The sequence below is a fragment of the Apteryx mantelli genome, chromosome 1 (assembly GCF_036417845.1).
Source record: "Apteryx mantelli isolate bAptMan1 chromosome 1, bAptMan1.hap1, whole genome shotgun sequence".
Classification (NCBI taxonomy): Eukaryota; Metazoa; Chordata; class Aves; order Apterygiformes; family Apterygidae; genus Apteryx; species Apteryx mantelli.
Window position 1 is genome coordinate 133,168,658 of NC_089978.1, and position 26,193 is coordinate 133,194,850.

The 26,193-nt window shown below is 39.2% G+C and overlaps 1 protein-coding gene across 4 annotated transcripts; it reads right to left on the reverse strand.

Annotated features, from left to right (window-relative positions):
- Positions 1 to 241: 241 nt before the first annotated feature.
- SPICE1 (spindle and centriole associated protein 1) lies at positions 242 to 25,958 on the reverse strand. Of its 4 annotated transcripts, none has more exons than XM_067302365.1 (17): positions 25,866 to 25,958; positions 24,400 to 24,447; positions 23,182 to 23,322; positions 19,004 to 19,106; positions 18,094 to 18,215; positions 16,418 to 16,515; positions 15,973 to 16,115; positions 15,605 to 15,745; positions 14,482 to 14,747; positions 10,907 to 11,038; positions 9,434 to 9,581; positions 7,019 to 7,243; positions 4,316 to 4,710; positions 3,812 to 3,983; positions 2,435 to 2,537; positions 1,994 to 2,081; positions 242 to 1,167 (listed from the first exon to the last, which is right to left on the reverse strand). In XM_067302365.1, exons 1-17 carry the CDS (start codon positions 25,956 to 25,958, stop codon positions 1,114 to 1,116), a joined length of 2,472 nt encoding a protein of 823 aa, XP_067158466.1. In that variant the 3' UTR covers positions 242 to 1,113. The 4 variants fall into 4 exon arrangements, with proteins under 4 accessions (XP_067158466.1, XP_067158457.1, XP_067158447.1 ...); XM_067302356.1 differs by having other exon boundaries at positions 242 to 1,170; XM_067302346.1 differs by lacking the exon at positions 242 to 1,167 and adding an exon at positions 1,178 to 1,737.
- Positions 25,959 to 26,193: the final 235 nt, after the last annotated feature.

A 26,193-nucleotide genomic window follows, 5' to 3' on the forward strand; every position in this document is an offset into this window, starting at 1 on the left:
TGGCCCCTTTTTATCACCTCTCCTAAATATCTTTTAAGTCATCAATCCTGGGGGGATTTAACAGTTATAAAAAAAGATTAAAACAGCATCACTCAAAATCTCAACAGCTTCACTCAAACTTCACTTCTCAAAACAGCTTCACTAAAAATCCAGTTTTCAGTCTTGCAGAACTTTTGTCTCCAATACAGAGGGGTTTTGCCCAGGTTTACTACAATGTAAGGAACAGATATACAAGCATTCCTGAATGTCCTAGATTTTATTGTTAATCATTAATATTAAAATGATAGCTACTTTAAAAAGTCAAATAAAAACAATATGCAGCAAACATGAGATTAGAGTATTACATACACAGCCATAATAGTTTAACACAGTTGAACTCATATCACATAGCTGTTTATTTTATCAGAGACTATACTTTAGCACATAGCAAACAGAGATTCTGATGTCAACTTCAGATAGCCACTTTCAGTTTATTATTAAAAAAATAACTTAATAAAATTTTAAAAAGCAATCCTCAAGTCTGGATGCAATCCCTGGTATATTAACTACTCTGACAACACAATGCTCTTAGGATTTTTGGGAAACCGTAAACACAGAAGGAACAAGATATTTCTGACACAAGTTCTTATCCAGCAGGAATAGACTAGCTTCCTAATCTCCAGGCTGCTTCTGAATGTATGTACATTCCCTCATCTCAGTTTTTCTTTTTCTTTTTAATCCCACATCTTGTGCCAATACATCCTCCAGATATTATCAGTTTCACACACCTTTTTTAGACCCTCCTTTCTCCAGCATATCTAATACGGATAGGAGATAGATACTTAGCCCATTTGTATTTCTAAAGCAGCCTCACATTACAATCTTGTGAAGGATTTACTGGGTAAAAAGGGGTAATGTCACGGCAGTGTATCCAATTCAAAAACCCATTCCCAGGACTTCTATTGCGTTCTGCATGGCACAAATGCAATAACTGTACAGACCTTTTTATACTAATGGCACTGACACGAAGGCACTTCAGAGTTACATGGTACATGTGGAGAGGGGACTACAGTGATCTAATTGTGGTTCATGAGAAAATTTCAAAAATAAAACAGGACTTGAGTGCAGCTTCCTTTACATAATATGCATTGACAATGCAAACCAACCTTCTTCTTTTTGCTTCTCCACCTGCTAGAGAGAGGAAACAAGTTGAAACTCATACATTGTAAACTCCCCGGACTTGCTAGTTAGTGCTGGCTTCTGTATGACTACCCAGTTCCCTGATATGTAGCAACTGTCTGCCATAGGCACCATAGAGGCAGGAACACCATCTAATTTAGACACCTAACTTAAACAACATCTACCTTAAGTATTCTGTATTTCCCTACTGGAGACATTTACTTCTCTATCAAGATAGGGAGATTTGGACATTAACTTTGTTTCTCTTTATCACTCCTAACTTAGGTTATTTTAGACATTGAAAAAAAAAAAAAAAAAGGCAGCATTAGTACAATGAAAGCATTTTAGTATAGTCTGTCCTTCTCTTGGACAATCAGGTATCAGAAATCTAGAGTAGTGATTTTACTTTTATGTTTGGATTTAGTTATCCTTCAGCAACTGCCTTATGCAATGGTTAGGTAAGCAATGGCTTACTTGCCTCTTATATGTAGCTCTACCAGTGCATCATAATGTTTGCTTGAAATTCTCTGGAGCCACCAGTGAAAGACTGCCAGAGGTTCCCAGTGATAACACAGGTAACTGCCACAGTAGAAACATAGTTACAGGATTATTCACTTGTAAATTACAGCTCTGGCAGCAAACAAATAATGTCCCTAGCACTCAGGCCTCCCCTCACCAATTGTCCAGAATACATAATGGTATGAATTGATTACTGTTAGCTCACTGTATTTAGGGTAGGGCAGAGCTCCCTCTCCTTCTTTATCTGTCTAGCTTTCTATTTATATAAGTATGACACAGCAACCAAGTCTTCTGATTGAAGATTTTTCAGTCTTACCTTTGGCCTTTGTCTGACAGGACTTAATTTCACGCTTTCTGAAGTGGCACTTAGGGGTGAACAAGGCTTGCTAGAGGAACATGCAGATCTGTAGACATTCAAAATGAGATTGAAAGAAATGAAAACTGGGACTGACACTTAGATACATGTTTCAGATTCTGATCTAGTAGCCTTCATCAGTGGTCTCCAACAACTCATGTGATCTGTGTTATGTGAAACTGCAGGTGTTTTAAATACAAATAATGAAAGTTGTGAAGAAGCTATCGGACCTTTGTTCCATCTCTTCAGATTAGACTGTGATGAAGCCAGGGAAAGTCAGTGAAGCCAAAGAAAAACATGGCAATTTTTCCATCGCGTTAAAATTCTTTGCCATTGCTGTTACGTATGCACCCGAGACACTACAAAAATAAATCAGTAAAGTAAAAGTAGTAAATCATTCACCTTCTCATACTGGTCACATCAGCAGGGGAAGGAGTATCTTCTTTGGAGTTGTCCATAGCAAATGCCACCGGAATAGACACTTCAGTTGTCTTCCTTGCATTTTCTAGATGATAAATAATAGCTTGATTCTGATGAGAACACAACATTTCAGTACATTCATTTTCCCATTTTTGGGGGATCACCCCTCACTTTCACAATTACACAGAATATGAAGAACAGACATAAAATATCAAGCTGAAGGTCCATTCAACCCCATACTCACACTCTGAAAATGACCAATAGTGAAAGCAGATACTCAGAGAAACTATGGACAACACACATAGATATAGAATGATTCTTCTACAGAAAAACCAAGCAGAGGCTTAGAAACTTCAGATTTCTCTTCATTGTTCCTTTAGATTTATATATTTACTTTTGATGTTGTCTTTATGTTACAATGGCAGTAGAAGTGCTGAAAGTGTTAGGCCCCCACTGTGTGAGTCATTGCATATGCACCTGCATGCATGTGCACATACACATGATCTCTGTTCCCCCTTCTTCCCCGAGTCCTTCCCTTTACACTATCTCTGTGGTTTAGGAAGGGGGAAACAGTAGGTGGCCTAGATAGAGCATGTGTGCACATGCTCATGCACAGTTTTACCTGCTATTGCAATAACTCCATGAAAAGATTAAGAAGCCCTCATCTGCTAGAGAATATTTTTGAACTAATCCATGGATCTTGAAATCATCGAGAATATTCTCTTCACTAATTTGTCTCTTCAAATGATTTTAAGCTTGTTATTTCTTTTTGCTAGCACTGGCAGTAACTCAGCAAGCTAATCTGACAGAAAGAGCACCAAAAGACCAAAAATTTTAAAGTGTGGTTAAGAATAGGATAACCACTTTTCTGTGATTTTTAGAGGCCTGATGTAAATGCTTCATCTTTTCCTAAAAGATTCTGCAGTAGAGAGGCCTGCTTAAAATGCTATAAGCATTCAATAATTAAAAAAAATATATATAAAATCGGGAATTAGGAACATTGGGCATTACAGACACTGAGGAAATCTCTTGCTGCCTGTTAGCAACGAAACCTAGTTCTGCTCTTAAGTGACAGTGCAACAGCTCTGCAAACAAAGGCACAGCAAAGAACAAGTTTACTACACAGCATGACATTTGCAGCAAGCTAACTAAGAAACTTACTTTAGGAGAAGTTTAGGTGATATATTTTTAGCTCTCTGAAGTCTGACACCTCTAAAAACAAGGAGCAATTGTACCACACAGTCATTAAAAGCAAGTGCACTGACCACAATTGCTGATCCAATCAGTTAAAGAGAACTCCCCAAAGGGGAAAAAACATTATCTTACTAGTTTTTGTTTCTCCTAAAGCTAGGTACTTACCAATGTAATTTAAGGATGGGGGTGGAATAGGAGATATCATTGGAGAGAGCATATGGGCAGCAGCTAATTTTTGCTGGTCTATTAGCTGCAAGAGTTTATCACGTGCTTCTGCACTCTGACGATTCAGTTCTGCTATTCGTTCCTCCAAGCTCTTTGCTACCGCAAGATGAGTCTACATACAGATAATTACTTCCAATTAAAAGCCTATAATTTGCACCTTCAGGGAGAGCATGAAACATATTTCAAGTGCTTTTACACACCTAACTTTTCGAACTGAAAAACAGTTCCTTAAGTAAATATTATATAGCACCTCTTGTGAAAAAATCTCAGTTTTTGTCTCTTTCACTGTCACATATCTAGGTCCTTAATTGACTAAATACAACGTCACATGAAATAGGTCTTAAAACAACTGACAAAAGAGAAGAGACAGTCTTAAAACATCAGTAAGTTATCGGAAAAGAGATAAGCAGAAAGGGGACCCTTTCTTTTCTATTAAATTCTCACCTGTCCCTGTGAAGTATCTAGACTAGGGTTTATATTTTGTACTGGATCTGGCTGATGTAGGCCATCACCTCTTTCTTCAGAGCAGCCTCTGAATTTGCTCAGCTGAGCTTTAATAAGAGAGTTCTGCCGTGTTAGCTCAGCTATCTGTCCCAGCAGATCACTGCTTTGAGAAAACTCTTCAGCTGCACTGTTTTTTCCAGAATCACCTGGAGAAGACAGGCTGACTTTCTCTTGGGAACTCTCCAAGTCTTTGTCTGCAGGAGGAATCGGTTGCCTTTGAGAGAAGAGACATTTTTCCTCAGTTGTGCTCTGTGTTATCAGGGAGGAGGGCGAGATCCTTTCCTTGCATGGTTCTCGCTCAGTGTTTTCAGTGGACTGAGAGATGGTCTTAAAGACTACAAACAAGAAATAAAGGAACAGCAAGGAAAGAAACACGTGATCCTTGTCAAGGAAACTAACAGTGACTTCATTCTATCAGGCTAGTAATTTACAAGAGAAAATAATCAAGCAGGAACTTTAACTGTAACATCTAACTTGAATGGGGTACATTATGGAGTAAAATCCCTTTATGCAAGAGACTGCTACAAGGACTCACCATTCCAAAGAGTTAGTATTTCCCACTGCAATTTGTCTTATATTTGCATGAGTTATGTCTTGCATCCTTAGAAAAACAAGTCACAGATAACATTTCAAACTTAAGCAAAAGCAAAGCACTCAGATCCCCTGGGATTCAGCTAGCCGCAGGCAAATAAATCCATCACACTTTGAAAATTTCAGCCTCAACTTTTTTCAATACAATTTTTTTTGAAGATAAATACAGCAGCAATTATTTATTAATGAATTGGAGAGAGAAGTCAGACAGAAGAGAAGTTGTTTTGAATTTCTTAGCTTATAGAAAAATAGAAACACTCAAACACTTTGTCCTCCATTTCCCAAAATCCAGTTACTTTACCTAATAAACTGTAAGTCTGCCTTTTTCTTCTTATATTTATGCTGGGCTGGCACCAAAAGCAAATAAACATTTGTAATAATAATCAATTAGCTATGTAGTAAGCCCATAAGAACAAGGGAAAGCATTCTGGCCCACAAAAGTAGTTAGGTATCTCTGGTGGTCATCATTAGCAAACTGATAACACATCACACACGTGACCAAATGTTACAGTACTGTCAACTGCAGCTCTTCACATTAAGTCCAAGCTGAATTTTGTGATCAAAAGCAGAAGTTCCACATCTTACATACAAAATAGCCCATTCCTTCCAAAGCTATAGCTTTTGCTTCTTGCACAGAGCACGACATTCAAAAATTTACACGTAAATCTACAGTTTTATGAATTATTTTCCATAAAGAAGCATTCTCAAGAAGTTTAACAATTGTTGGCCCATTTAGCAGCCTTAACAGTAATAAAGAATAACAATACATTTCACACACAGCTAAGCTAGTGAAGTCTATGAATATAGTTTCATACTCTTGTTTCAAATGACAGTCAATGTCTGATAGTTCTCAATGGGACTGAAGCCAGATGCTACTCTTTGCAGAAAATTACCTCACTTCCTCCTGAGTTCTTTCTGTGCCTCCTCACAGCATGCCAGACTACCAAAAGCTTAAATTATAGACCCTGCCACTCCTCTTGCCAACTCCTTAAAATCAAAAGTATTTTGGGGTTATTCTTCTGACTGGAAAAGACTTGCAAATCAACATAGCTGAATGGAGGGGAAAGAAGGAGGGAAGGCCAAGAACTTCACTGCAGTGCCTTACTTCCTGTCAGCAACCATCGAGCTAGCCATAAGTAGGATTATCTGCCTCCCAATACACAGGTTTACAGGGGCCTAGCACACTCAGTAAGATGCATGTGGTTATAATGACAATTTCAGGAGGAAACAGCTAATTTTAAAACAGTCACAAAGGGTTCTCCCTCCTGCTCACTTCAATAAGTTTAATGAGAAACTGCTTCCCTAAACATTCCTGAGAAACCTTTCTCCCAAAAGCAACAAGAACTGAGCTACCTATCCCTATAAAACTCCTGAAGCCTACAGATACTGACACAAGATTGTGAGCTAATCTGGTTATCCAGCACCTGACCATAATCTCACCAGAACTTCTTCACCCACTTCTTATGCACTACATGAAACCCACATGGAAACCTGCTCCCAAAGCCTTTAGAAAAATCTCTGCTGGAAAGATAGGCTGGCACAAAATAAGAGTATGCAGCTTGTCTGCATGGGCTCCAGAAGTACCCGAAGTTCCAGTCCTGAACAGTGTCACCATTACAGGTGACAGATGCTGGATTACATCACCAGCAGATGGAGATCTGAGAAGACGTGCTCTAAATCACAGAGAGCTACAGCAAACCGTACAGAATGACAACCAAAACCAGTACAAGATAAGAATGCCAGTTTGGAATGCCACTGACAGGGCTACAGACTGTAGACAGACAACTGCAAGGAATGATGACAAAGTCTAAAGAAAATTAGCAATAGGCAGAGAAAGAAAAGAAATGCTTATCTGGATGCAGATGCAGGAGATTCCAGTTACAGGGTCAAGGTGTCTAAACACCCAAATTAAAAATTATCATAGAAGATAGATCTCCAAAGAGAACATGAGCCTAAGAGATTCAAACAGTAACACAATACCACAGCCAGAGAGCGAAAGAGCGAGCAAAAGAGTGAGCAAAAGAGCGAAAGAGCGAGCAACCATCAGCTCACCATTCTGGAGGGAAGACGATTCCTGACTGCTCTTCTGCCGGGGTGGTGACAACAGTACAGCTGGCTGGAAGATGTGAGTTGGCAAACTTCTACCTGCTCCCACACTATCTGAGGCACTTGGCCTCTGGGGAAATTTGACAGGCATTTCCTCATGTGGGAATTTCAGCATATTTTCCCCGTTGCTGGCATCAGTACTGGGCTCAAAATAGCTCAAAGCACTTTGCTCTAAAGAAAGAAACAAAGCAGAGACCAAATTTTAAAAAATAGCGCAGTATCAGCGTAGGGAAAAATCTCAGTAATGGTCGCCCTTTCATTTAAGTGCCTGAAAAGACAGTCTAGGTTTGTGTTCCCTACATACTCCTTACTTCCTTTTAATCCCCAAGTACAGAAGACTTTCACTGGAGCATAACATAAATCTTTATTGGGCAAAAAGAGCTATCACATGTAGCCTCACAGCCTCAGGATACTAATAAGAGATCTGTTAGTAGCCCATGCACAAAACTCATAGACATACAACTTGTGAGGCATCGATACCTAAATGAGCTGCATTTGGTAATAGCCTCTTGAGAAAGGCAGACCTACATACTTGTCCCAATGCCCCCAAGTTTGATGGCAAGAATGGTGGGCTGGAAAGGAATTCAAAACTCTTCAGAGCACGCCAATGCTCTCACGATGACTTCATTCAAGTCAGGCTTCTCTCCAGTAAAGAGAGAAGCTATTACTCTACACTTAACTACAACTAGTTTGTGTCTATGTTGCCATCTATTTTGAACACATCCAGGAGGCACAGAATGAAAAGCACGAAATCAAAGTTACAGCTAGCAATGCACCCCAGTAATTTTAATATACTTACATCCTTTGCTCCATTAGTACTATCTTTGGGTTCTCCATTAATAGTTTTGTTCACAATATTAATTCTCAAACAACTTCTCTTTTGAGAACAAAGTGGGACATATCTGATCCAAAAAATACAAGAGACAAAAACACTCTTCAAAGGCAAAGAGCCAAAAGACACTATTTGAGGATATTGCTTGTGGTCCATATTACTGAGATTGAATTAAGAACTTGCCACCCTCTGTTCAGTGACCCTGACAAGAGATGTTTCACCTTACACAACTGCGCTTCCAAGGCATTGTCCTTGTATGCTATCTGTCATCACGATATTGTCCCCACCCCTTCTTCAGCCACTATCCTCTCTCCAGTCAAGTTCTATAATAAAGATAACTCATGTATGGTTTCTGCAGCAAAACCACCTAGCAGACATCAAGTATTTCACACCCAGACAGAAGCCTCAAGGGTACATGAACTCTCCATCTGAAGGAGGTGGAGGAGGAAGAAATATTTTTGCAACTTTAGGAAGCTTCTTCTCAGGAAGCAGTCTTTTTCTAAGACAGACAGACCAATAAAGAAAGAGAATTTGGAACAGTCCTGCAAAATTGTTGAACAGGAGGGATTTGTTTGTTTGCCTCCCCCCCCCCTTTTATTACAAAGCTTTTTTATCCCAAAAAAGGGATCTGGTACGTGGATTCTCAGGAAGAGAACCACAGAAACAGTTAGGAAGAAAGTTTTTGAATGTAATGTCCACAAAAACAACATTTAACTAAGGAATACAAATAGCTCTAAGTAATCATAGGATTCACTAGGAATTAGTGATCTTGAGAGCAAAGGCAATGCATTTAAACAGCTCATGAGCGGAAGAGGATTGGGAGCAAACTCAATGCTAAAAGAAGCTTAAAAGCAAAGGATAAATCATGTTCTGTTAGTTTCGTCATAGATGCTACTGGCTTAACTTAGCCGGTGTCTGTTATGTATCACCTAAATAATCATTCACCTCTGGTAAAACCCAAACAGGTCAAGAAACAGGCTTCTGTCTGGTCACTTAATATTGCTAAGTAACTGCCATTTCTGGTCAGCAGCGACCTCCAGCGGCTCAATGAAGAACCAGCCTCATACTATTTGCTACCTCTCAGCACAGAAAGGTGTAACCCCGCTTCAGCTGGATTTTTTTAGGACCCTCAAAACAAACCTGACTTTGTAAGACATCTTAATGGGAAGGAAAAAGAAGGAAATCTCCCATTTGTGATGAGAGGCTACTCTTTACATTATGTATCACTTAAAGCTCAACCCCAGGATTTGGTTATACAGCTAATCTTGAAGTCCAGATCCAGACAGAAGAATGTCAGTGAGGAAGGAATACAGTTCATATTTAAAAAAAAAAAAAAAAAAAAAAAAAAAAAAATCAGTTTCAAAATGGTTGTGCTCAGAGCAGAACTGTTCACTGTGGCACATGAATTCCCAGAAGTCTGATCCAGGCTCACACCAAGGGTGCTTATTCAAGCAGACATCCATTAAATACTAAGTTTTCCACCACAGCGATAAGCTCCCATCTCTCTCCTCGCACATGCATACACACACCTTGGCTGATCGCTGGACCTTTGCTTACAATTCCAAAATGATTTGGACTTTGTCCTTTTTTAGATTCTGCTAAAGGGAGACCTTTAAATGCTTGTACGAGAGAGGTCAGCTGTTCATCTGTCGCTATCATGTATTGCTGAAGCTTCTTCTAAGGGAGAAAGGGGGGGAAAAAAAGATATACAGAAATGTATATTCAGGGAACATGAATTAGAAAATTATATACAACAATCAGCACTGAGAAGAAATTCCGTCCTCTTAGTATCACTTTCTGAATTTGTGAGATTGTGAGACAAGGTGTTAAATATCAGTGTCTCCGAGTTTATTATTTATTCTCCCTCCTGCCTCAACTAAATGTTTTGTTTCTCTTTCCCTGACTCATTACCCCTATTTCCTCTCCAAAGTTGCTTTATTGCTTCATTTCCAAATGTAAACATCATACAAATCTACCTCTACTGCAAACTGAGAAAATGAAAATGTAGTATTACTGTTAAGAAAATTTCCACTATACTCCAGCTTTGCAGAAAAAGAACATACAAGGTCGCATGCCCTGCAAACAGAACATCTTATCTGACCTTGCCTTAGCCCTGTTTTTCGTACAAAGTTGAAGAACTGCAAAGAAGCCAGTTTAATCCAGCCAGCCGTACAAAAGTTGTTCAAAGGTAACACCAGAAGAGGTGCAAAATCAGCTAATGAATAATTATAAGATGGGCCATTTAAGGCTGGCACAGAACTATCTCGCACTGTAATACAGCAAGAGAAAGAACAGAATTGGTAGAACTAAGAATCGTGGATAGATCTGGTTGGTTATGTAAACTAAAGTATTGAATATGTAACAACTTACTATGGCTTAAAAGTTGCAACAAAAAGCTGCTCGGGGTCCCTTCTTGTGCTCCCAGCCCAGAGCCACCTTATTGCTAACAATAAAACTTTTAAAAAAACTTAGAAATCTGCCTCCTGCTGCTCATTACCAGTGCCCGCAAATGAACAAAAGAGAATAGATCATTTTAACATTACATCCATTCTACTTCGTTGCTACAGTGGTATTAATATTATAGAAGTGTGGAGAAAGATTCTTAAACCTTTAGATTGTACATACATATTCACTAAAGTAAATCTTTAGATTGTACATACACATCCACTTAAGTAAAGCTCAGTTTCACAGAATTTGCATTTACCAGGCTTTAAAAGTTAAGCATTTTAAAGGAAGATAAAATGTTGACTTTCTAAACATTCCTTCCCTTCCCCCTCACAGTACTTATTACCATTCTCAGACTCCTCATTTAACTTTATCATTTTCTTTCTCTTTACTGTTAAAGTCTCCTGAACATATGACAACGCATCTTAGCCCACTTTTGCAACACTATTCACTATTCTAAAGACTTATCCTGCAGAAGAAATGTCTTTAAAACTTCCATGACATCAGTTCCTGCAGTAGACAAAAGGAAGGAAGGAAGGCTCAGTAACTCTCAATACCTGTATAGTAACATTTTCTTCCCTCACTAGAAGGATTTCTGCAGTCAAAGCATCAATCAGTTCTCTGTGTTCATTCAACATCTGCTCATGTTGCTGCCTCATCAGCTCTTTCTCACGCAGTTGCATTTCACTCTAAAAAGCAAGAAAAAGTTATAAACCTACTTTAATCAATAAAGATTCATATCTGAAAAAGCTCCACATCGCATTATACTGAAACAGTTCTTCCCACTATCGCTAAAATGACTTCAGCATTTTCACTACAAAATCCAATTTTCAGGGCTTGAGAACTGTCAGTGGGCTTACTCTTCCTTCCTTGTTATTCCAGAACACTGCAAGGAATCCTTTAAATTCTTGTGCTTCTGCCTTTACAATTTTTACAGCCTGCAACTACAACCACTGTATCTATTTATGGATATCAGTTTTTAACCCATTTAATTTTTTCTATGTGGTAATGAAATAAACTCCAGATGTGCTGATGCTTGTCAGTATCCTGTGCTACTCCTGTCTATTCTTTAGTACCTTCAGCTCACTAATGAAGACAGGTTTGACCAAATAAAGAAGGCATTTGTTTTCTAATGTTTTCTATCGTGGAGGGGGAAAAAAAAAAAATCTAGAGGGTTTGAGTATTTTTAACAGGAGCAAAAAGCCTATTTTGTGAGGCAAAGAACCATACTGTAAAGAACCTCTTGCCCTCAAAAAATACCATCAATCTAAGCATTCAGTCCTTATCATCTATGCATTGCCTGTAATTAGCTCATATGCATTGTTAGAGATACCTTACTGAAACATACATACCACGTTAAAGCTAACATTCAGAAAAACTAGAAGAAAACAAACACAGTTTGAGGAATAGTCACTGCAAAGGTTCTACAGACAGACTGGTACTTAGAGCACTGCTCTGTAGCAAAAATATTCTGCTTATTAAAGCCTTTATATGTTATTTTTTCTGGTTATTCAAAGAACTAAAGCTTGTAGTCAGATGAACAATACCATTGAAGAAACAGTCCTTCAAAAGGTACTTTTATAAGCCAACCCATATAAATACACAGATTCTCTTATTTCTCATGTTTAATGCCACTATTGAGAAACATTTCATGCATGTGCTTTGGAGAAGCCTAAAGCAAAGAGCTTTATATTGAAAAAGCCAATTCATCTTTGATTGACACTGGGAGAATGAACTACGGTTTACAATGAGGAGTAAAAGTAATCTTTTGGAGACAGCAAGACTATCACAGAGGGTAGAATTAACTTAATCTTTACAAGTTATTCAGATATTAAACTTTTACACAATCTCCTACTTATTAAAAAATACTTTTCTTTTAGAGGATTAAAAAGTCTAAAATAAACCCCACTGCCCTGAATCTGCATATACTTAGTATATAATTTTAGTCTAAGAAGGGCCAGAACCTTGAATTTCAACAGTTCCTCCTGAGAGAGTCCTTAAATAGGGACAAGGATGGCTGCCTGATAGGGAGCAGCTTTTGGAAGTCATCTGCAAAGAAGTTTAAGATCTAATACAGTTTTCTCTCTAAGATGAGTGTGGAGAGGAAAGAAAAACGAGATGCTCAAATTCTTCCCTTTCTCTCAAATAATACTATGGCACTCTCATGATACATTTCAAACTGCAACTCAAAACTTGAGTTTAGTCACCACAGCTGTATTTGCCATGGTTTGAAGAGTATTCTGCTGACAAGGATATTGTTGAGATAGTGTTTCTTGGTTAAGGAAATGGAAGATCACTTAGAAAAAGCTTGTACAATATTACTGATAAACCACCTATAAACTGGCTGTATATATTCTTACACATTTGCTATAGCTTAATCAGTCTTAGTATTAAACAGACCTTTTCCTTTAAAGCCAAGGTGTGTGGGGGGGTGGGGGAAGGAGAGACAAATTTCAAAAATACATCTACCACAATTCCTTTCAATTTTAAGTGCAGTCCTAAAGATTTGAGCCTAGCCTAGTGTCAGAGATAAATGTGGTAGCCTCTGAGGACTCTCAAGATGCTTGCAATGCAGGCTCTGCTGCTTTCTAGCCTTACAACAATTTTTTGTGTTCACCTAGTAGCTTAATAAAAAGACATCACAGTGCTAAAAAGTTGCAAGGCTTGATAATTTGCAACTCTTACATTCATCGTGAAAGGGAAGGGAGCAAAAAGCAAAAAATTCCCTCCCCAAACATGCCTATTTCCTTCCACATCTTTATCCAAAGTAGAATGAAAAAAATCACTTTAAGCAGCTCCTTCCATTAGTAAGGAACTTAGTATTAGGCAGTGGGAAATTAATTAAAGTACTTCTTAGGATATGGTATATAAAATTGCTTTCCAGGACACTGAAGACATCAAACATTCTGGATGCTACGTAAGTTTTTCTGTAAGCACCCATACTTTGGTAGAACACTGAACAAACACAGTAGCCTCTCCGACTGGCAGCTCAGAATAGAGGTTAACTCAATGCTTTTTAATGAAATTAATCTGTAGTTGTTGTTGGAAAAGCACTGTATGGATCTTAGATGATCAGGTGTGACTGTCAGCATATAAATCTTGAGATTTCTGAAAGGCCTTTTTTTTCTTCCTTGAAGTCATGAACCAGGGAAAGAGAATGCTCGGCTTCACTGACATCATCTGAGGAAGTATATTGCTTCAGATATGAAAAGCACAGTTTTGTTAATGCCAGGTAAATTCTTAGTCACTTGCAAGTTGAGTTTTGCAGAAGGCAACAGCTGGCTAATACCTTTCAGAAGAGAAGCACTGCGTAATACAAACTTCCCAATTTTCCACAGAAAAATACTTAATGCTCCCAGAATGAGGACTGAGACAACAGAAAAAAGATCCAGAAAACCCTACACTTGGACCAGAGGTAGGAACCTTAAAACATAACAGCAGAAGACATCTTAAGTCACAGCATCTGATAAACACATGATGTAACAACATCACGTTACCACCAGTTACTAAAAGTTACCGTATGCAGCTGTTTGTCCTGCCAGTCTCCCAAAAGTTGCTGCTCCTAGTTGTGGGGGCTAAAAGGGCAATATGACAACTTTCGCTGCAGTTTACAGCTCTGCATGTTAAAGGAAGCCAGAACCAATTTTGTGCTACTTTAATATACAAATACACGTGTTGCAGCAGCTCAGGAGCCACTATACATCTGTTAAGCCATCCCACTACTACAGAAAAGGGCAGAACAGGCAGCTGGTAGCGGTGACTGCTTCAGTCATCTTTGTTCAATCTGCCACTGAGCAAGAGTCATCGCACCTTTACTTCTCAGATGAGAGGGGATACTTGCAAAGAAATTCAGGTCTTCAATGTACAAGTAATGTCAAGACCCATATGCAAAGGGAAGGCAAGGAAGAAAATCAGTTTGTAAACAAAGCTAAGGTTAATAACGTGCTACAACTCTGAACACATTTAAGCAACAAGTTTTAAAACTATTTCAATGAATAAGTTCTGCTATTAGTCCCTGGGAGACTTTCACTGCAGTCAACTCCTCCCTTTACATTAGGGATACCTGTTTCTAGTAGATGAAAAGTTCTACCTCTTCTTACCACTCTATAGAAGCAATTCAAAGTCTTCTCACCTCTCTGAGGTAGCGCATTAAACGACAGAGAGCATTCACCAGTGACAAGGTAAATCCAGTGAGGCCTTCATTCTTCCGAGTTTTCTGAACCTCACGGCCTGTACCTCGCTCATATTCCTCCAATTCATGCTCTACTTCATGTATCATGCGATTGAGAACATCCAGGCTGGATTTATTGTCCCTTGGAAGGTCAGTGGGGATTGAATTAGCATGAGAATCACCTGCCCTCTGTCTGGAAGAGTTCTGCGCAGCTTGTTTCCTTTTCACTAAGGAAGGGAAAAAAAAGAAGTCCTTGAAATTTCAACTCGTACACAAAGCTTCTAATCCCAATGAAATTACATTAAGTGTTTGTTGAAGTAAGTCAAAGGAGAGGCCCTCTCTGGCCCTGAGCTATAATAGGCCATCAAAGAATGTCCCCAGTCTTTCAAGATATTTTCAGATCATCGGGGAAAAAAAAAAAACACAAAAAAAACACTTTTTCTGCCACCATCCTAGTACCTCCCAAGAATCATGATTTGCTGCATTTATCTTAGATACCTGCTTATACTTTCAACCTTTCTCAGTTAAAAGCACAAAAACAGTTTGCTGGTGAACTGCCAGTGAAAAATGATCAGCTGCTTTCAGGTCTCACATTTAGTGAGCGACTCCTCTATACCAATCTCTCCATGTTACGGGTTTGTTTCTGATGTCAATCCCCATATGCAAATACATGCTGATTAAGTAAACTGAAAATCATCATAAATCCGCGCAACATAGCAAAGAGAAGACAATGGGAGAGCACGAAAGTACCACATAGGAGAGAACAGTATGGTTAACAACAAAACAGGTAGCATCAAAGAACCATATATATGGTTCCCAACTTCCCATGGACTTTGCTTTGTCAGTGAAAATGCAGACTATGCTAGAATATATTGCCCAAAGGGGCTATGGAATGTCCACCCTTGGAGGTGTTCAAAACTCAGCTGGACAAGGCCCTGGGCAACCTAACCAAACTTCGGAGTTAGACCTGCTATGAGCAGGAAGTTTGACTAGATTACTTCCAAATGTCCCTTTCAGCCTACATTTTCCTATAATCTAAGGACCTTGGTCACAGGCAGGTATGTTATTTTTAAAAGTACTAAACTTTTTGCTGAAATTTGCTTTTGCTTCCTTGAGTCTGGGTTCAGCACTTGTCTCACAGTGTAAGTAGAGTCCACAGTCTCTTCTACCTCTTCGTTCAGAAGCCTTGAACAAATTCTCTTGACTTCACTGGTAGCATTGAGGGCTGATTTAAAAGCAAAACAAAAACCGCACATGAAATACTTCAGGTATGTTCCTAATAGTAAAATGTTTCAAAGTAAATATATGGAAATAATGCCTTGTTTGTCTAGAAATTCATCTGAGATAGATTAGCACATGTCTCTGTCTCTCATCCACACCAAAAGGAATTCCAGATAAGATCCTGTTAACAGCTTAATATCCCTTGAGAGGCTGCGCTTTGGCAAATCCAACCTGAATGTTTCAATGATGGAGAAGCAGTTGCTGGAGTCAAAGGTACATTTGCTTCTTGTGATAACATAGTTTTTCTCATTTCCTTTTCAGCCCATAACTGAGAATTCCCTGAAGAATTTTCTTCTCTCAATAACCGGAGTAGCCTACATTCAAAACAAGCATAACAATGAATTGTAACATGATAATAATGTGATTGTAGGTAATCTTTACAATCTAAAAAAAGCTTTTTAAAATAGCTCTAACTGTTCACATGAGTTCCCCATTCACAAAGGGTCTCAAGATTACAACAAAGGCATTCCCTGGAATTCTGAAGTCGGGAATATACCTATAATTCATGAAGGAAAACAATAAAAGTAACCTAACTATTCCCACACAACATCCTTTTAACTCTGTCTACTTCAAATGTTAAGGAAATAGAAACCTGAATGAATATATTTGCAGTGACCTGTCAGAGTTGATGCTGGATTTGAAATTCAGAGAGTCACGCTGTTCATCTTCTGATTGATAGATGGATGATGTTTCCTCTGCCACCTCATTAAGAGCCTTTTTTAGGAAACAAAGAAAACAAAAGGGATCTCAGCAATTTCAAACTGTCTTTAGGAAGAAATACTAATTTGTTTCATTTTCATGGAAGTGTTTCAAGGAAAAAAAAAAGTTTCACTCCCCATCTCCAAAACAAAGTGAAAAACATACATCTCTGTGGTAAGGTTTTGAGGAACTACATGGTATCTGAGAAATACTGATACTGACAATTGTTTTGGAAAAGAAGAAAACAAGTGAAAGTTCAATATCCAATATTTTATTTAGGTAAGAAAGGCCACATACACTGTAGAATTTAAAAAAGAAAAGAAAAGAAAAGTTTTAAGGCCCTTACCATAACAAACACAGAAAAAGAGCAGCCAGACCATGGAAAAGGCAACCTAAATTATAGCATTCTAAGATTTCAGTCATTTGACTTTAGATGCTAAACAACCTTGGAATGAAGTCTGCATAATTACATTTACATTCTACAGATAAAAAAGCAACCAGAATGAAATATAGTCCTACATATCACATTCCTAACAAAACTTAGAGTAATCATATTTGGAATTAGGGTTCCTGCAACTTTCAGTCTCAGTGGGTAGGCCTCACTAGATGGCCTTTAACTAGGATTTTCATAGGCATATAAGGGAAAGCAAGTCTCACAGAAGCTCAGCAGAAACCTACCAGTAGTATTTTCTTTTAAAAATCTAAGCCTATTCTGCCGCATGCATCCAGTGACACCACTCTGTATATAAAATTCACAGCTTACAAAAACAACTCTTCATATTAAAAAAAACATACACACAAAAAAACATGACAGAGCAATACTGCAACTCAAATTGCACACATTTGTGCAAGCTAATAGGAAATAGGATTAGAGAATCACGAGAATATGATAACAGTTTTGGTAGAAAAGGCACTTTCACTGCACAATCCTTTTGGTCTTCATCACAGTGAGCTACTTTTCAGAAGTTTCATATGCCTCTTCTCAGCCCAAAGTAAGCATTCCTGGTATAACTAATGGCACAGAACACTGAAGCAATCTAAATAATGAGATTAAAAATTTACTTTTGAAGCAAATCTAAATAATTGTAAAATAATGTGAAGTATTAAAAGTTAAACTTGAAGGACTAATCAAGGCTGCAGAGTCAACTGGGGTACATTTACACATGCATGATCAGAAATACATCATAGCCCAGCTGGTTATGCACCCATACATGCTGACACAATTAAACCTCATGGGCATACTGCAATAGCTGGCAAGTAGTTAAGTGGCACAAGAGTTGTTTTCTTCAGTCTGCAATTAGTTTGTTCTCTTTCTGAAAATCCCACTATTTAAAAGAGAGAGTCTGCCAGTATGAGACATAAGAAATTGGTGTTTCTCATACTCAAAGGTTAAGAAATCCAAAATCAAGATTCCCAGACTCACACAAAATAGATTCACCTCCATTTAATGTAATTTTTTCTGTATGTAATCAACATGGCATACAATACGTAGAAGAAAGGTTTAGGTCTGCTTGGAAACCCTTCCTTTGAATATCCTCATTTTGCGCAAATAAAAAAACCCACAGGACATGCATGGAACTGAACATACATTACCTGGGAATCCATGACAGATTCACTAAGGATGGAAAGCGGAGTGGAAGGATCACGTTTTTGCACAATGGGTCCTTCAGAAAATTCTAGGTCACAGTTAGGAGCCATTGTTACATTAGGGAAACCTAGAGGAATCAGACAAAATAGGTAAGTACGATACAGAGAGGACTCAGTCTGTACTATGCCTCAGGACTTCATACCAAAAAAACACATTTGTGCACTCTGCACAAAAAGGGTCACAGGGATGTATGTTGCTTCTGAGTAACTGCCAAAGACCAGCCATAGAGCTATCTAAGTATATTCAGTCACATACTGGGGTTCTTTCTTTTCCCCCCTGCTTAAATAAGCATGTGCAGAAAAAGCATATAGGATGAAATAGTCATTATAAGCAAAGGAGAATGGCAGCCTACAGAGAAAAGAATCTAAGCTTAAAATCTTATATGCAAACTGTCAGTCCTGCCTTCCAGCAGGATATGAACTCAAAGGACAGGATCAGAAAAGGAAAAGCCTTGTTCATGAGTTACTGATAAATCTTCAAGGATATCCAAGAGCAAAAGGTCAACCCATGTAGCCATAAGAATCAGAACTACTATAATGGATCAAACTAGTGCTCTGCATAGGCCAGTAACTCGACTGTAAAATTGGCCAATGTCAGATGTTTCAGAGTAAGCGACCAGAAATCCCACAATGGACTGATACAGTGGGATAACTGGCCACACCTCACTCTCCTGTGCCATGTTAAGTATTATCCTCACCTGTGTGTCATCCAGCATCAACAGGATCGATTCTACTATTTTAGCTCACCACATAGTTAAAAGAATGCTCAACATACAACTTTGTAAAGCAAGGCTATTTACAAAAAAGCAATAAGATAATCTTAAAGATACTACCATATACAAATGAGATGATCTACCTGTTCGCCTGCAAGGAGCATCCCCAAACAAGTCTTTTACCACAGCCATAACCTGATCAGATCGTTCCAGCACATCTTGCAACTGGTACTGGTCAGAGAGAATCTGAAAGTATAGCATATAAGGAAATATTTCATATTGTGCAGACTTTGTGTTTTGGGTAGTGTTCTTCTAAGCAGTTAGGAAGAGAACAGCTAAAAAGACAATGCTTACTAAGTTTGTACTGCGCAATTAGATCCTTATTCAAAATAGATCAAAAGATCATACTTCATTCTGAGTGATTACAATCATTCACCTTATTTTTCTGAAAAACAAAGTGAATAAACAGTTATTACAACTGGGATCCCCATCAGCCTTGACTCCTTCTTATCACAACCAATCCTCCCCTCTCCCCAGCACAACACAAACAAGAGGCTGGCTGTTTATGACAAGCTCATCAAAATGAAGATGTACACCTGGTGATTAGAAAGTCAGTGCACAGCTTCAAATCATTTGATCTCAATGCTGTTGAGACAGACACTTATTTACCTCTGACAGATGCTCCCAAAAACACGAACCATTTTGATTAGATCCAAACCAATTCATAGACTTCTTTCATACAGCCTTGACTGTTGAAAATCCTGCCTAAAAATTAAGCCTCATAACTTCATAAAAGCTTCAAAAGTTATAAATACAGCTGCTTACACCTGGCAACACAGGATGTTTTTGAGAGTCTCCACTTCTTTCTCACAAGATACAGCTTCCTATTCAAGGTCTCTCTCCCAGAGAAGTCCATCACTGGAACTATGACAGGCCAGCTTAAGGAGGGAGGTCTTGAGTTTAAAGAAAAAGGCAATCAGCTACTGTGAGCTAATGGAAGCTGACTGGAGAAATGGCTCCCACAGGCAGAGCACAACTCAAAACTCCTTTCACTTGTAGCTTCTTGCACAAAGTTTGAAATGGTGACATCATAAAATTATATACACAGCTTGGGAAGAAGGTATTTATTTTCTAAACACCTGAGAGAAGATCAAATGTGTAAATGATCTCCACTTCATCATTGGTGGAATTTATCCAGAGAGACTGCAACTACCTTAGAAGCGGCCACAGAAAAGACAAGCTCATTTATGCCTTCCCACACAAAATTTGAGAACAGGGACAATTTCTCCTCACACAGGAATCACAAGAGGGACTGGACTGCTGCTGTTTCAAAGTTCTATATGCTCCATATTTTCCTTCAGTGTCCACTGATAAGTTTGCTAATGTTTTATATTTAGCCTCATTCAAAAAATTCTAGCAATGGCATTTCACCTGTTTTCTTCTCATTCCGTTATGCCTTGTTAGGTCAGGAAGTTGCCCCATATATCATTTCCATGCCTGACTGGTCTTTCGAGCCTGAACTACACTGGAATATATCACTTTTCCTCACAACCAATTTAGTAAAGCAGCAGATATCCATCTCTCTTAATCACCTCATATAATCCACTCTTCTAAGTCACTATTCATTTTTTTTTACACTCAGTATTAACTAAATCCAGGTTTTTTGTTTAGCAGTTTCATATCAAAATGATGCAGGATTTTAGTCATTCCAGACCTGCAGAAGGAAAAAAATTACCTGCTTCAAAACATGATTTTTTTGCCTAAGGCAATTAAAACTAAGGCTATATATGTAATCAGCCAAAAAATATCCCAGATAATGTCTTCACCCTCTCTACTAGATCTCTTTCAGAATCAGCAGTTTCCTAAGCTTCTCCTTCCTGCTGAACATATTATGAACATTTTTAGAGCATTGCTCCCAAGGTAAATTAGTTTGTTTGCTCGTGATTGGCAGTAAACAAAGTGACATTACCCATCTAAAATCTCACTAGGCCTATTTACATGTCTTTGCCATATTCACTGACTGCTATATCTTCTCCTAGTTTAATTTTAATGTAATTCACAGGTGATACTAATCTTCCCTCCTGTTTCAGACTGTTACTAAAGATAATTAAATGGGACTAGTCCTAACCCTCTCCATTACGAGAATCCATTCACCATCTACCCTTCGTATAATACACTGTTATTTTAAAGTGAAGCATTGTTATGGAACCAATAGGTGTGGTAACTACACATTCACTATCCACAGCTATAGAGATCAGTTCAAATTATTTGTTCATTTAGATTTTTAGGCAAAGCCCCAGAAGATTAAAAACACTATTTCACTCATCCATTCACAACTTTTACTCCCATTCTCTTCAACCCCCAACTACAAGAAAAAAAGCACACTAATAGCAGTATCTCCCTAGTTTTCTCTCTGACTCTTCTGTAGTTGAGTAGGAGTCGAGACTTAAGAAAGCTGAGCTCTCACAGCAGTAAACAAGGAGAAAATACTACCAAGATGAGACAGACAAGCAGACAATCCACAGTGGTTGAACTGTACCAGGAGACTCAGAGGGAAGAGTCTCCCCAGTTACTCTGAATGGTAGGACCCAGCAACGAACAGGATTTAAGCTGGGAATAGGGAAAAATGATGACTCTTCTCCATCTATCTTTTCCTCTGCACACAAGGAAAGGCCAATGTTTCTAACAGCAAAATGCAGGTGAGTTCCATCTTGTCTGGCATTATCTCCTCTTATCTTCCTGTATGGAAGTACATTTTCTCTCATCCAAAAGTAGAAATAGGGTATGCTGATAAAAAGCTATCTCTTAAATATGAGGTGGAAAGACTCAGGAGGAATTAAAATTTGTGCATCAGCATTAGAAATGGCAAGAAATATAGAAGACTGTTTCCTAACCATGAGTTTCACATCTGAATTACAAAGTCATGTAATAAGTAATCCAACCATTTCTTAGAGCTGGTGGTCTAATCTACCTTTGTGATTTGTAATTTGCTTCTGAATGGAATATTATTGAATCTGTTGCTATTACATTAGGGAATTTCGTATAATAGTCCACAATTTTATTTGAATGCTCCATTAAAATGCATTTCGCAGAAAAATATGAAAATAACAAAATGCCAAAATTAAAGTTTGATGCTTGATTAGCATGATATCCTTAACAAAAATTCTGCTGTGTTTGTGGAGAAACAGACTTCAAACTTATCTAGTTAGTGATTTTTAACTCTAGGTACTTTTATTTGTTTTTGTGCTATGCTTCAATGTTCTCAGAATTCACAGATTCCTGAAAATTTGTAGAAACAAGGGGAAAGAAAGAAGAGGTCTTTGACCACCAACCCACTGCACATTTACAGGACTACTAAATCATCTTTATTTTAAGTGCTAGGTGAACATTGTTCATTTTCACTCTTCTCCAGCAAAAGCAATTCTCAGTTTGACCAAACGTTGTTGAGGTCTGAAAGCTCATGAAGCTCTCATATTTTGAGATTGGTTTTCATAATATGTGGCAAGGAATCACCTGCTGTGTGAAACAAAGGACGAGCTGAAGCAGTGATAAGCTACTGTCTCTTAGCTAAGCTTGGGTTTGCCGATACAGCGAAAAATTCAAAAGCAAATTAAATAATATTAACGTTTCCAGTCAGAGTGCTTCAGACCTGCCTAGAGAATAAGAAGCTTGACTCCCAGACGACAAGCTTGTCTGCTAGCAACCGTAGCTCCTCAACCTTTGTTTTGTCAATTTTTCTTCTAGACAGGTTCTTCCCTTACTGATTTCTTACCTCATCCTTTCTGCCCCTATGACTCTGCCTTTTCTCTCTTTAAATGCAGCAATGGCAGATAAAGACCTATCCCCCACCCCACAAAAGAAATATTCATATTTCCATCAAACAAAGAACTATATGTAGGTAGGGAGAGGAGAAGGGGAGAAAACAATAAAAGCACAAATAACGCTCACCTTTTCACAGTTCAGAGTTTAATCCTGCAAACAGTTCTTGTTCAATAGACACAAACAAGACTGCAGTGTTAGACAGGGCAGAGCCAGGCAACAAAAAAAGGAAATCAGCAACTGTATAGCTCAGTTAAGATGTTATATAGCCTATTCCAATCGTTGCCTTATTGAAATAAGGCATAACACAGCATGTAGAGGAGGGAGCATGTCTGTGTACTTGGAGTCCAATTAGTCAATAAGAAGAGCAGATTTTGACCTATGTGCAAGAGCAGATTTCCACTACTACTGCAAATTATCTGGAACAGGAGGAAAGATAGGAAAATACAGCTGTGTGTGTCTGTCAAGCTACCTAGGCTGGAAGTGCACATTTTGCTCTCACCTCACGCATCAATTTCCTCTTCTCCAAGGAACCAGGAGCCACTTCTTTTTGCTTCTTCCATTTTCTTTTCAGTGCTTTCTCTTGTAGTTCCAGATGCACCAGTGCTTTGTTTTTTGACATGTGTAGTTCACGACGACGCAGCTACAAAAATATTAAAGAATACAGTTCAAAATCAAAGGACAATCTAAAGCAGAAGCAGCAGGACAATGCTAACAAGTACTTTTTCTTGATTTTATCATTCATGCACTGAATATCATTTATTATAATTTCATGGAAATACCAATGACCACCTCACGAACATCCATAAGTGGCAAATGCCATCAGTACCAACCAAATTAATACAGAAATTTTAGTTACTCCAAAGGTAACAGAGGAAAAGTCTGTCTTCCTCTACCCTATATTACCGACCCAGCAAGAGTTTTCTCAGCTGTAAAGGGAGGAAGAACAAACACTCCCACCTACAAGATATATAAAAAAACACAATGCATTTTCCTAATTTAAAACCAGTGTCAATCATCAGTGACATTGTCTCTCTTCCTCCAACAATGAACACATCTGCTCAGTTTAAATAAGTAACAAATTAAATGTGAGGTGTTTGTTAAAGGCTATCAAGCCAATCATTTATAGAATCAAGTCTCTCTCCCCTATCATCTCCATCTGTCCTGACTAGCCTCTTGAAACATATAAATTTATATCAACAACAGCTCATATTGCCTATTCCATCCCGGTAATGAGGGCTACCAGCAAAACTTAAGCGGTATGCTTTTATGCTTATGCTATGCTTTGTAAAGAATAAGTCTTTCAGTATAAAAAAGTGATGTAAAATTGCTTAAAGAAAAACTGGATACCCTTAGAATTAGAGAAATTTTCAGAATAAAACATGTTTTTCAGTCCTTTCAGCAGAGATGAGACTTAACTTTAGACTAACCCCCTGGGGTTTCATTTATTTTATAATGGTAAATACTTTATTGAAACAAAAACATGGCTAGCACTTCCTAATGAAGGCAGGAGACTGAAAAACTCTGGTTGCCAGAGGGATAGATGTAGACATAAAACACCATAAATAAAGATCTAAGATTAAAAGCCCAACATTTTCAGAAGTTCAAGAGGAGAGATTAAGCATTGCCAGAAAAATATCGCCATAAATACAGTAAACACTTGTGTTAGATAACCAGATGAATCACCTAGAGGAGGAGCAATGATAGATTTTTAACTCACTATGTCCTCAGGAGTTGCACGATGGACTGTCAAATCATGGACAGTACTCTGCAGAAAAGAAGAGAACACATCAAAAGCAAGAACAGAGGAGGAACTGGATTTAAGTTTCATTAAAAAGCCCTTAAATAACAACATAAATAGTATAAAATTATACAACAGTATATTTTTTACAACATTGTAAAGCATTTGCTATCAAAGCAAGCAATCAGCAAAAATGATATCCCTATCAAGACTGTGCGTACTCATCAGTCTAAAGCAACAGCAGGTTCCAAATTAGAAGGCATAACCTTAAGCAGACTAGGGAAGCGAAAAGAGTCACAAGCCCCACAGATGTTAAAATTAATCAGCCATGACAGCAACAAAGGTAGTACTAAGTCTTCTGTCTGTAAGCAAGTCCACTGTAAAAAGGCTCAGAAAACCACTAGGCTATATAATCATTGCAGTCATACCTGTGCGATGCACACAAAATTCCCTGTCATGGTATCCTCTCCCCCAAAATCCACACAGACACACAAATTGGTCATCTCTATTTGTAGCTTCCTATATCTGTGTGTTTACATGGTAAGGCTGTTAAAAATTGTAGTTATCGAAAAAAAGTACTGCCTTTTCCTTCAGTTCTTTTCACTCAGGCCAAAGTTGAACAAAACTGTAAATCCATTTTTAAAGGTCCTGGTACCAGATCAAAAGTGCCACAGCCACATAATACAAAGTTTCATGAACATCAGTTCATCCTGCTGGTTCAAGGTTGGTGAAAAAGGTTGATGGGGGGGGGGACGACACACAAACAAAAACAACCCAAATCCCAGAATTCTGTACTGACTTTATACCACATTAAGTATCTTCATCAAAAGGGCAGTGCAGCCCTAGAAAAGGTACCAGGAGATGTGGTCGATCTTCCTTGGAGGTTTTCAAGCTTCAGCTGGAGAGAGAGTCGATCTAGCTGACCTACTGTTGGTGACAATCCCACTCCAAGCACGACATTGGTGATCTCTAGAGGTTCCCACCAACCAATACTGCTATGAATACAGAGAATCACCAGAGAATCTATATTTGGTGAAAAGCCAGCGGGAACTGCATGCCACCCAAAAGGCACAATCCATGCCTGATCCAGGTCAGGCTCTCCTTGCTGCCCGGCTCGGCCCCAAACAGACCTGACAGGAACGGCCACGGAGCAACAACTCCGGAGGCAGGACCAGGCTCGCCGAAAGCTTTTCCAGAAACCCAACTTGGGGCCAACCCGGCAAAGTTTCAGGCCACCAGCGAGCGCTAGGCAAAACCTGAGCCAGCAAGGGCAAAGCGAGACGTAGGACAGGAACGGACACTTGACTGCGAGACCTTCAGGCGCCCTCCCCTTGCCCGCCAGCCCCCGGCTCCGAGCCCTGCGCGGGTGCTGGCTACCCGCAGCAGGAGGAGAAGGAGAAGGAGGAGGAGGCCCGGCTCGGCACCCGGGAAAGGGAAGCACTTACGTCCCAGTCCCGCTTGGCCGCCGCCGGCTTCCTTGGGCCCTTCCTGGCCGCGGCCCAGGGCCCGCGAGGCCGCGGCCCGCGCAGCAACGACATCAACGGCGGCGAAGGTGGAGGCGGAAACGACCGCACTCTGCCGCGGAGGCCCAAACAGACTGCGCGCGCCCGCCCGTTGCCGTGGGGACGGGGCCGTTTCCCCCGCCCCTGAGGGGAGGAACGCGGGCAGCGGCTCGCCCCGCCTCGCGCGCCTCTAACGGTGGCCGCACGCTGCGCCGCGCAGCTCAGCCCGCCTCTAGCGGTCATCGCACGCTGCCCGGCGTAGCCCCCTCAG